The sequence below is a fragment of the Mercenaria mercenaria genome, chromosome 16 (assembly GCF_021730395.1).
Source record: "Mercenaria mercenaria strain notata chromosome 16, MADL_Memer_1, whole genome shotgun sequence".
Taxonomy (NCBI): domain Eukaryota; kingdom Metazoa; phylum Mollusca; class Bivalvia; order Venerida; family Veneridae; genus Mercenaria; species Mercenaria mercenaria.
This window is the reverse complement of record NC_069376.1, coordinates 35,015,484-35,027,373: the sequence shown is the minus strand read 5'-3', so window position 1 is coordinate 35,027,373 and position 11,890 is coordinate 35,015,484. Positions and strand designations below refer to the sequence as shown.

The 11,890-nt window shown below is 34.0% G+C and overlaps 1 protein-coding gene across 1 annotated transcript; it reads left to right on the top strand.

Annotated features, from left to right (window-relative positions):
• Positions 1-17: 17 nt before the first annotated feature.
• On the top strand, positions 18-11,890 carry LOC123540599 (clavesin-2-like). Its single transcript, XM_045325778.2, has 6 exons — positions 18-282; positions 630-810; positions 1,390-1,820; positions 2,594-2,704; positions 4,218-4,402; positions 5,677-11,890. Exons 2-6 carry the CDS (start codon positions 678-680, stop codon positions 5,813-5,815), a joined length of 999 nt encoding a protein of 332 aa, XP_045181713.2. The 5' UTR covers positions 18-282; positions 630-677; the 3' UTR covers positions 5,816-11,890.

Here is an 11,890-nt window from a genome sequence, read left to right as displayed (position 1 = left end):
TGAGAATTGCAATAAAATAATGAAAGTACATTTTTTATTGGCAGTATACTTAAATTATTGATAAGAACGACTTGAGAAGAATGCCAGAAAATAAAACTGCCAGTTTATGAGCTGATACTTATGGCAGATGTTCGTTTTTATATTGCCAAGAGAATTTCCAGCCTTTTCACTTGAGCATGTCTGTTATGCATAATTTATTGATTTCTTGCTGAATTATCCGGAAATTCCATTACATGTTGTGAGTAAGCAGTAACTAACAGAATATTGATCTATAATTGTGTGGTAAGTTCACTTAATTGATGATTAATAACAGGAATTGGATTTGAAACTTAGGGTTAATTGATTATAATAATTAAATCATCTGATTATATATATTCCATTGATACAGCATGATGAACCTTTAGGCTGGGTTTTATAAATGTGTGGAATTAATTACTAAAAACGTATTTTTTGCAAGTATATACATGTACATTTGCAGAAGAGATGCTGGATTCTTTAATAAAAGTAATCTCATTATCCACCAAAACTTCACCATTTAATTAATATATATATGTTAAATGTACATTAGGATCGAGACAAAATCACTACTAACGCAGTTTGTAAAAAATCTGTTTTCATTCAATCAACAGGTAGACCAAGTGATGAGTACTGATGCAACAGATATATAGACTGAGAGAATGGCAGAATACGGCTGGGGACTGAGTAGTGAGTTGAAAAACAAAGCCTCCATTGAGCTTAATGAAAACCCGGAGTATACAGCTGAAGCGATAGATGTAGTGCGTGAACAGATTGACACTAGGCCAGATATAAGTAAGTTCTTAGTATAATTAACTTTCTGTTTTTAAGATACACAAAAAATGGCCAAAAATAGATGACATATGGCTATTGTATGATGTCACATGCAGACAACTTGAACCATTGTAGTAAAGAACATGTAACATTTATTCGCAGCTCTTTCATATGGAGAGTAATTAGTAGCTGGATTGGTATGAACCTTAGGAAGCAGGTAAAACTCTTAGGTCAACAGAACTATCATGTAATTATTATTAATTTATTTACACTTTAATGTTCTAATACAGAAATGTATTTGGATGTGTAAAATCAAGTATTTGAAATATTAAAAAAAAGGAAAGAGAGAAATAATATGTGCCTAATTATTAGTGTAGTCATGCTGGACACAATTGGTTCTGCCTTTGCAGTCAGTGTAGGTCATGATCAGCCTGCACATCCATGCAGTCTGATCATGATCTGCACTGTTCGCTATTCAGTCAGTATCTTTTTGGTAAGCACTCTTTTTAACAAATAATGGTGCTGTCTAAATTGAAAGATGGACAAGTTCATTATAGAAATTTAGCAGGGTAAGGCTTAAGCGTAAATTCTTTCTTGCAGACTTTCTACGAACAGACGATGCTTTTGTTGTCAGATTTCTTCGAGCCAGAAAATTCGACACATTTGAAGCCTTCAAGTTACTTGGTCGTTACTTTGAATATAGGCAAAATTATCCGAATATATTCAAAGACTTTAACACATCAGAACAGGGTGTAAAAGAAGCTTTATATGATGGTATCCCAGCAGTGCTAGAGAACACAGACCACTTTGGTCGTAAAATTATCGTATTGTACTCTGCGAACTGGGATAATTCACGCTACGGTCTTGCTGCTATATATAGGGCGATTTTACTGACTTTAGAAAAACTGATTGATGAAGAAGAATCACAGATCAATGGTTTTGTAATCATAGTGGACTGGAGTCAGTTTACATTCAGACAATCAACTTGGTTAAACCCTAACGTCCTTCGACAGATGATTGAAGGCTTACAGGTAACGTAGCTAAGGAGTAATTGAATCTCGAATTCATATACTTAAAGGGGAAAAAAAACATTATCAGGTTGTCAATGAATTTCAAAGTTGTTCAATAATCAAATATGGTATTGAAAAACATAGAAATTCACAAACAATGACCTCTGTAATATTACTTGTAAATCTTTTTTTAGCAATTTGTTGCTGTTTAAATTGCTGTGTTATCACCAGAACTGAAACTACTATATTATAGAGGTTGTTGTGACATAATAACTTGTAAACAGCAGTAATCTATGTAGAGTAATGATGCAGGACTGTATCTCGTTGTCTTTTGGTTGGCTGTGCAACTCTTTTTATTCTCTAAGTGTTAGTTACATGTAACATGCACTGCTTCACATGTAGCCTGTGAATTTGCATAAGTCAGACCACTTCAGTTAAGTTAGGAAATAATTATCAAAGTGTGTTTCTGGCTGCTATTGTTATGCGCTAAGGAATCTCAGAGAATGTACTTTTGAAGTGGACAAGCAATTTCATAAGTTAATATTCTGCATTTCCACATTACCTCCCTGTATAAAAATGGGAAATTTACGTAAAAATTGAATTTCGAGCTATTTTAATTTGACAGTGAGAAAAAAAAACAATTTGGCAGTTTTAGTGTTACTCATTTTAGAACTAATTTTCTGTGAATATGATATAAACACAAACCTATTAACTTGATTGTTTTACAGACAGAACTTTATAAAGATATTTACATAAACTGAATTTTGATGTTAAAGCTTTTGTTCTATTTTTAGGACTGTTTTCCTGCCAGATTTGCAGCTGTGCATTTTGTCAACCAGCCATGGTACATAGAGGCAATGTTCAAAATGCTGAAACCTTTCTTGAAAGAGAAAAATAAAAATAAGGTAATATAATAATACCAATCTTCACAAATTCAGCACTACATATCCTGACAAGTTCAGTACTACAGATCTTCACAAGTTCAGTAGTTCAGTACTTCAGATCTTGACAAGTTCAGTACTACAGATCTTGACAAGTTCAGTACTACAGATCTTCACAAGTTCAGTACTACAGGTCTTCACAAGTTCAGTACTACAAATCTTGACAAGTTCAGTACTACAGGTCTTCACAAGTTCAGTACTACAGATCTTGACAAGTTGTACTACAGATCTTGACAAGTTCAGTACTACAGATCTTGACAAGTTCAGTACTACAGATCTTGACAAGTTCAGTACTACAGATCTTGACAAGTTCAGTACTACAGGTCTTCATAAGTTCAGCACTACAGATCTTGACAAGTTCAGTACTACAGATCTTGACAAGCTTAGTACTACAGATCTTGACAAGTTCATTAATACAGAATCTCACAAGTTCAGTACTACAGGTCTTCACAAGTTCAGTACTACAGGTCTTCACAAGTTCAGTACTAAAGATCTTGACAAGTTCAGTAGTATCAGTACTACAGATCTTTACAATTTTAGCACTAAAGATCTTCACAAGTTTAGTACTACAGATTCTCACAAGTTCAGTACTACAGATCTTCACAAGTTCAGTACTACAGGTCTTCACAAGTTCAGTACTACAGATCTTCACAAGTTCAGTAGTATCAGTACTACAGATCTTTACAAGTTTAGCACCACAGATCTTCACAAGTTCAGTACTACAGATCTTCACAAGTTCAGTACTACAGGTCTTCACAAGTTCAGTACTACAGGTCTTCACAAGTTCAGTACTACAGATCTTGACAAGTTCAGTACTACAGGTCTTCACAAGTTCAGTACTACAGGTCTTCACAAGATCAATACTACAGATCTTCACAAGTTCAGTACTAAGTATTGCATATGAATTAAAATCCAAGAAAAAGGTTTTTTATGCATGTATTCTAAACATACTGTGGTTAGATAATTTTTGAAAATGCTTCTAGTCTATTTGATGAGCAGAACAAATTCTTTGAACATGTATGGCAAATCTGAATTCTTTCTTGAGAGGAGTGTCAGAACCTGCTTAGGTTTGTTGAACTTTTAGCATGGTGGCAGCAAGTGATATGCCTCTGCGACCAGTGCAGACAAAGACCAGCTTGCACTTCCATGCAGGCTGATCATGGTCTACACAGTTGGCTATTCAGCCAGAAATTTTTCAGTGAATACCCTTTTGAATAATAAGTGGTACTTCTCAAATTGAATGATAGACCAGTCCATTTTAGAAATTTAGAAGGGTAAAGGTTAAACACCACTAGTTGTTCACTTTACAGTGTAGTGTATGTTCAGTTAAACTTCAGTACAGCAAGATTATTTTAACATACAGTATCTGAAAGGAGATGATTCATTTAAATAAGGACAGGCTTCAAACTGAAATGGTACAGTTCCAGTCATACATGCAAAAACATTTGTCAGAGTCAATGTTTCTTCTCTATTTTAGATACATTTTCATGGTATCAATCTGGGTACCTTACACAATGAGATCCATAAAGAGGCATTACCAGCTGAGCTAGGAGGGACTCAACCACCGTATAACAACCAGTATTGGGCAAAACAGCTGATTGGTGATGAAAACTTCAGTTTTAGTGATAAACATATCTACTGGCCAAACCAGACACAAATTAGGTTTGTTATTTATAGATTTGTTCACATTTTAAGTTCGACTATTCGAAGAATAAGTAGACCTATTCTACTCACCACGGCGTCGGCGTCTGCGTCACACCTTGGTTAAGTTTTTCATACCAGTTCACATTTTGACAAAGTCTTTTGAGATAAAGCTTTGAAACTTTCAACACTTGTTATCCATCACCATGTCCAGTTATAGGCAAGAGTACATAACTCCATCAACAATTTTGGCTGAATAATGGCCCCTTTTGACTAAGAAATCTTGGTTAAGTTTTTCGTACCAGTCCACATTTTGACAAAGTCTTTTGCGATAAAGCTTTGAAACTTTCAACACTCGTTTACAATCACCATATCCAGTTATAGGCAAAAGTACATAACTCCATCAAGGATTTTGGCTGAATGATGGCCCCTTTTGACTTGGAAATATTGATTAAGCTTTTCACACCAGTTCATATTTTGTGTAAAGTGTTTGACATATGGCTTTGAAGCTTTTATCACTTGTTCAGTATTATAGTCTCTATCTGTAGGCAAGAGTACATAACTCTGTCTCTATTTTGGCTGAATTATGGCCCTTTTTGGACTTGGAAATTGGTTCTGTTTTCGTACAAGTCCACGTTTTGTCAAAATTATTTGACATAATATGGCTTTTAAACTTTGAACACTTGTTTATCATCATGATTTCCATCTGTAGACAAGAGTACATAATTCTGACAACTATTTGGGCTGAATTATGGCCTTTTTGGACATGGAAATCGGTTAAATTTTTCATACCATTCCATATTTTGTTTAAACTTTTTGACTTTAAAACTTTGAACAGTTCATTACCATCATGGTCACCCATTGCCATTTAGTGCAAGACTTATCGAAATCCACAAATACAGGAACATGGTTTGTCTAATGTATTTTTTCTTTTGTCTGAAAATCTGTGGTAATATTTTGACTCCATTCTTCAATCAATTCGAATAGTCGAGCGTGCTGTCATCCGACAGCTCTTGTTTTCCTAACTTAGCCTGCTGTGTTAAGAACATTTGAAAAAAAATGAACATTGTCTTAGGTACATTTGAAAGAACAAACATTGTCTTAGGTACATTTAAAGTAAAGTAATGAGCTCTTTAAAAGACCAAAGTTCTGCTTAACAGTAAGTAAATATCATTGATCAGGATTAAGTTATTGGAAGGTCTGGGCACACTAAATTTTTTGTTTTACTCCTTTAAATATTCTAACACTAAAAAACTTACTAGTTCCAGAAATAAAGGAAATTGACTTTTTTTCAGGGCACGTTCTAAATCATTTCCTTCAAGTTTTTACGCTAATACGTCTTCCAAGCCAACAGAAGATGAGGAGGAAGTTTATTCAGATGATGAGAAATCCCGAGGGACGTATCTAGATGAGGAATTCTTCTTAATTGATTGAACCAGAACTATCGCATGTTTTATGAAGGTTTAGTTTTACCATGAAGTCATTTTAGAAACCTAAATTTGAACAAAGATAATTTGTATTCAGTTAGGATAACTGTTTTTTTTCCAAATACAGTATTTGTTATGTTGTTTCTTGTGGCAAAGTTTCCATACATTTAGACATCTCTTACCTCTATATATACTTTCAGGCATGCCATACCTCTAGTCATTATTATACAGCATACCGAGTATATAGGTTGTGTTAAATTTGATATCCAAGACTTTTTGCACTAGAAAATTGCAGATATCGATAATGCAAAATCAAATGAGCAGACTACATTTTTATGCGCATTTGCATTTTACTGTGAAATCATTAATATTCACAGGGGACTAATTTTCATGCATTTCGTGGTTGCATGAATCCACGAAATTAAATCCCAACCAACATTCATTTTATTAATAAGGGCAAAAATTGAAATACGGGCATTGATATCACCACATAAAAGCCATAATGGTCAAAACCACGAAATTCTTTGCCCTCATTATGAAACAATTTCACAGTAATTTAAAAGCAAAATCAGAAAAGCATGCCTCCAGATACATGTCATTGTTTCAGAATATAGAAACTTGATTTTTCCTTTTTTTTTTTTTTCATGGGTTTAAATTAAAAGTAAAATCAGTGTGATTGTAGTCAGATCTTATGCTGTATCTACTGTGTTAATCACACAGTAAAATTTGATGTAAACACAGAGTTTTGCAGTACAGTACTGTAAATCAAGTTGTTAAATTTCAACTTGGGTAATAGATATAATAAAAATGGTATTAAATCTAATGCAGTGCAAGTTGTAATTATAAATTATATAAATGTTTAGGTTGTAATCTTTATATATTATAATGATATAAGTAATGATATAATGTATTGAAACATATCTGAAGATTACTAATCATAATTTATATATCATTTGGCCGGGCCGAAAAAGCGCATTACAAATTATTTAAAAATTACATTATAAATGGTATTATTAAAAGTGCAATGAAATATCAATATTTATATATAGTTATATAGTCCTATAGGATATTTTTTTTTGTTACGGTACCTACAGGATTATTCTTAATAGTTTATTTTATAGAGGTTGCTTTCTGTTTTTAAAGAAAAAATTGTGATATACATTAGGAGGCGTGTCCCCATAAAACTTTTACATTACAGATGCTGGATAAATGACAGATGTAGATTTTTTTTAAAGTCAACTTCTTATTCCATTTGATATTTTGTACTTGTTTTTGGCACTCACTGCTATATAAAGATTGGAAAGAATTGTTTTCTGTAGATTTATAGGACCAGTTTTCATAAACCACATTAAACTAAATATGTAAAAATATTGTGCCAAGATGTTAATATCTGCTGTAAAATTGTATCATTGTGCCATTGTCTAGCCTGTATCTTTGTGTGAGTAATGCTCATTTTTAGCTCACCTGTCACAAAGTATCAAGGTGAGCTATTGTGACCGCTTGATGTCCGGCGTGCGTCGTCAGTCGTGCGTCAACAATTTCTAAAAAAATCTTCTTATTGAAATCCACTGGGCAGAATTACACCAAGCTTCACAGGAATGATCCTTGGGTGGCCCCCTTTCAAAATTGTTCAAAGAATTGAATTCCATGCAGAACTGGTTGCCATGGCAACCGAAAGGAAAAACTTTAAAAATCTTCTTCTCAAAAACCAGATGCCCTAGCTTAGATATTTGGTGTGAAGCATTGCCTAGTGGTCCTCTACCAATTTTGTTCAAATCATGACCCCGGGATCAAAATTGACCCCGCCCCAGGGGTCACTTGATTTTACATAGGAAAATCTTCAAAAATATTCTTCTCAAAAACCAGAAGCCCTAGAGCTTAGATATTTGACATGTAGCATTGCCTAGTGGACCTCTACTAAAATTATTCAAATCATGACCCCAGGGTCAAAATTGACCCCGCCCCAGGGGTCACTTGATTTTACATAGGAAAATCTTCAAAAAAATTTAAAAAATAAACCAGAATGCCTAGAGCTTAGATATTTGACTTGTAGCATTGCCTAGTGGACCTCTACAAAATTTGTTCAAATCATGACCCCCGGGGTCAAAATTGACCCCACCCAGGGGTCACTTGATTTTACATAGGAAAATCTTCAAAATTTTTCTAAAAATAAACCAGAAGGCCCTAGAGCTTAGATATTTGACATGTAGCATTGCCTAGTGGACCTTTACAAGATTTTTCAAATCATGACCCCCAGGGTCAAAATTGACCCCGCCCCAGGGGTCACTTGATTTTACATAGGAAAATCTTTAAAAAATTTCTAAAAGTAAACCAGAAGGCCTAGAGCTTAGATATTTCACATGTGGCATTGCCTAGTAGACTTCTACAAAATTGGTTCAAATCATGACCCCAGGGTCAAATTGACCCCGCCCCATGGGGTTACTTGATTGTGCATAGAAAAAACTTCATAATTTTCTAGAAATAAACCAGAAGGCCTGGAGCTTAGATATTTGACATGTAGCATTGCCTAGTGGACCTCTACAATTTTTTTTTCAAATCTTGACCCCTCATGGTCAAATTGACCCAGCCCCAGGGGTTTCTTGATTGTACATCAGAAAATCTTCCAAAAAATTTCTAAAAATCATCAGTTTGACATTTGAAACATGTAGCTCATATTACTCAGGTGAGCGATCCAGGGTCATCTTGACCCTCTTGTTGAGATTCGTTTCACTTGATTGTGTTGTTTTAAACTGCCATAAGCATATGTTGATAAGTTAAACAAACAGCTGATTAAAATAGAAGAAGACTTTTTCTCATGCTTGCAGAAAGAGTATGTACTTGATTAGGTCATAATTATCACAAGTTGTGTTCCATCAAAATGATGTCATGAGATTGTTTGACGGGTATTTTTGCATACTTGTATACCAGGTTGAAGTTTCTGGTGTTTTCACTGATGCTTGAAACATTTAAAAGAAAGTTTACATTGAATGAGATTATTTTTACTGCTTTTTGTGTTCAGTATTTTTGTGCAGTTTTTTTTGTGTACTCTGTACTTTGTTAACTATCAGTTCTGTTATTAAACATTCAATAACTGTTATTGTATAACATTTATAGAATTATTATTCATTACCAGTAACTGTTTTGTTCTTTTTCAAAATAATCAAAAGCTGTATTGTTAGGTAAAGTGACATTGTTTTCATAGCAAGTAGAATGAGGTCATCAGTTAGTTATAATAGAATTGTATTCCTTCCATTTATGTTTCATTTGCGTAGTGAAGTTTAATCCATTACATTATGTTTATTTCAGAAGTATACTTGTATACAGCCAGTTAAACCATCATTATGTCAGTATGTCTGACAATTCAGTTTTTTTTTAATCCCCCCACAACCAGTGTCTGTCCGTCCATAACATTTTGTGTCCACTCTGTATCTCTTAAACCCATTTGAAGGACTTTCATGAAACTTTGGTCAAATGATCACCTCATCAAGACAATGTGCAGACCTCATGAGACGGCCATGTCGGCTTAGGATTAAGGTCACAACTCAAGGTTTGGGTCTTCCATTTTGTGTCCGCACTGTATCTCCTAAATCCCTTGAAGGATTTTCATGAAAATTGGGTCAAATGATCACCTCATCAAAGATGATTTGCAGAACTCATGAGTCAGTCATGTCAGCTCAAGGTCACAACTCAAGGTCAAAGGTTTGAGCTCTGTATATCATAAACCCCTTGAAGGACTTTCATGAAACTTGGGTCAAATGATCACTTGGTTCAAATGATCACCTCATTAAGATGGTGTGCAGAAGCCATGAGTCAGCCATGTTGACTCAAGGTCAAGTCACAACTCAAGGTCAGGTTTGAGCCTCCCATTTTGTGTCCACTCTGTATCTCCTAAACCCCTAGAAGGATTTTCAAATTCATTGATGTCGTCATACATGGACTATGAAATATACTTAACAATGTCAGTTCTTCCACCTAATACCATCACCCCTTTCACTATCCGTAACAGCGATGGGGGATATAGCTGTCTTTCAGGCTGCCTTGTAATTTAATTAATTATTCACAAAAACCATGTACTATAAAATTGGAATTTTTCATGCATGATTTATTTTTTGAATCCACCGACTCTCAGTAGTTGTGAAAAATAAATATTTGTAAAAGTGCTGATATTTATAGAAATAACCCTATATATTTCACAAGATGGTCATATATCAGAGATATTCTACCTCCAGTTTTGTAGACTTTTTGCCTGGCAAGATGATTTTACAGTTATCTTGGCTACATTTTAAACATATATATTTTAAAAGAACACAGTAACGTACATTCTAGGCATAACATATGTTTATAATGTAGGAATATAATATGGTTATTATAATAGTAGCTTGTTCTGGGATGCTGTATTCAGCTTGAGTGAATTTGCCAGGTCAGATAAAATGAGGTGTACAAGCCCCAGATGTGATCTGACCTGGCAAAATCCACAAAAAACGAATACAAAATCCCAGATCTAGCTACTGTTTTAATGATGCTTTTATTAAATACCTCCGTCTTTTGTTTGTTGTTTTGTTATTAAATGAAATCTTCAGTGTTTCAGCAGAGTGTAGTTTTTTTGTGCGCTATTTATAGAACTGTCAGGTCATGCATATTAATTGAAAGTAGTCTGGCAACATGCAATGCAAAAGGTACAAAAATACAAGCCGTAGGTATTCAGTTCTTGTGATATTTGTTTTTTAAAACTTACAGACGTTTTTGAAACAAGTTTTATTATTTGTTTTACACTTTTATGGGTTTTTTTCAGTGTCATATAAAAGGTTCCTTAAACTTCTGAAATTAAATGGAGGTATATGATAGGCCAGTGCAACTAAAGTTTATAATGAAAATGTTAGATCTACTTGATGTTTTCATAAAACTTATTTCTGTTTTTTATAATGTGAATGGCCAGTGCAATTTCTATTGCCTATTCAATATTTCTGTTATTTCAACTTATTTTTAATGTGAATGGCCAGTGCAATTTCTATTGCCTATTCAATATTTCTGTTATTTCAACTTATTTATAATGTGAATGGCCAGTGCAATTTCTATTGCCTTTTCAATATTTCTGTTCTTTCAACTTATTTATAATGTGAATGGGAGTTGCAATTTTTATTATGTATACAATAAATCTGTTATTACAACTTATTTGTAGTGCAATTACTATTGTGTATTCAGTAATTCTGTTATTTCATCTTTGTTTATAATGTGAATGGCCAGTGCAGTTTCTATTACTTATTAAATATTTGTTACTTCAACTTATTTATAATGTGAATGGCCGGTGAAATTAATGCATGTATTCAGTATTTCTGTTATTTCAACTTATTTATAATGTGATTGACCAGTGCAATAGTTATTATGTATTCTGATATTTCTGTTATTTCAACTTATTTATAATGTGAAAGGCCAGTACATTTAACTATGATGTATTCTGATGTGTCTTCATTAACCTTTACCCTGCTAAATTTCTAAAATGGACTTGTCCATCATTCAGTTTGGGCAATTACTATTTATTAGTCCAATGGGGAGTTTAAGAAAATTTACTGATGGAATAGCGAACAGTGCAGAACATGATCAGCCTGCACAGATGATCTCGATCTGCACTGGTCGCAAAGGCAGAATCACTTGCTGCCAGCAGGCTAAAGGTTAAGTATTGGTTCAATTGACTTCCTGTTATTTATATGAGCCACGCCATTGGAAAACCATCATAGTGGCGGATGCGCAGGCAGGTCTGGATCCAAGCTGTTTGCTAACGGTTTCTTTAATTGCAATAGACTTTGAAAGCGAACAGTATGGATCCTGACCAGACTGCGCGGATGCGCAGGCTGGTCTGGATCCATGCGGGCTGCAAAGCCACTATGTTGGTTTTCTCATGGCGCGGCTCATATTATAAACAACTGTCATTTTGTTTTCTGTTGTGCTATAAACTTTATACAAAAACTGCTTTTGCTACTTATTTGCTTTATAAGTGTTACTGATTTGTATTAAGAGTTGTGTTAAAATTTTATATAATTTGTATTTATTTTAGATGAGCAATAAAGTCATTTTGCTACTGTAA

What these genes read in the sequence shown, in the direction of transcription:
- LOC123540599 (XM_045325778.2), top strand. Translation starts at nt 678, where the DNA reads ATGGCAGAATACGGCTGGGGACTGAGTAGTGAGTTGAAAAACAAAGCC. An exon ending in TGACACTAGGCCAGATATAA is followed by an intron (nt 811 to 1,389) that starts GTAAGTTCTTAG and finishes TCTTTCTTGCAG; the next exon opens with ACTTTCTACGAACAGACGAT. An exon ending in AAGAGAAAAATAAAAATAAG is followed by an intron (nt 2,705 to 4,217) that starts GTAATATAATAA and finishes TCTCTATTTTAG; the next exon opens with ATACATTTTCATGGTATCAA.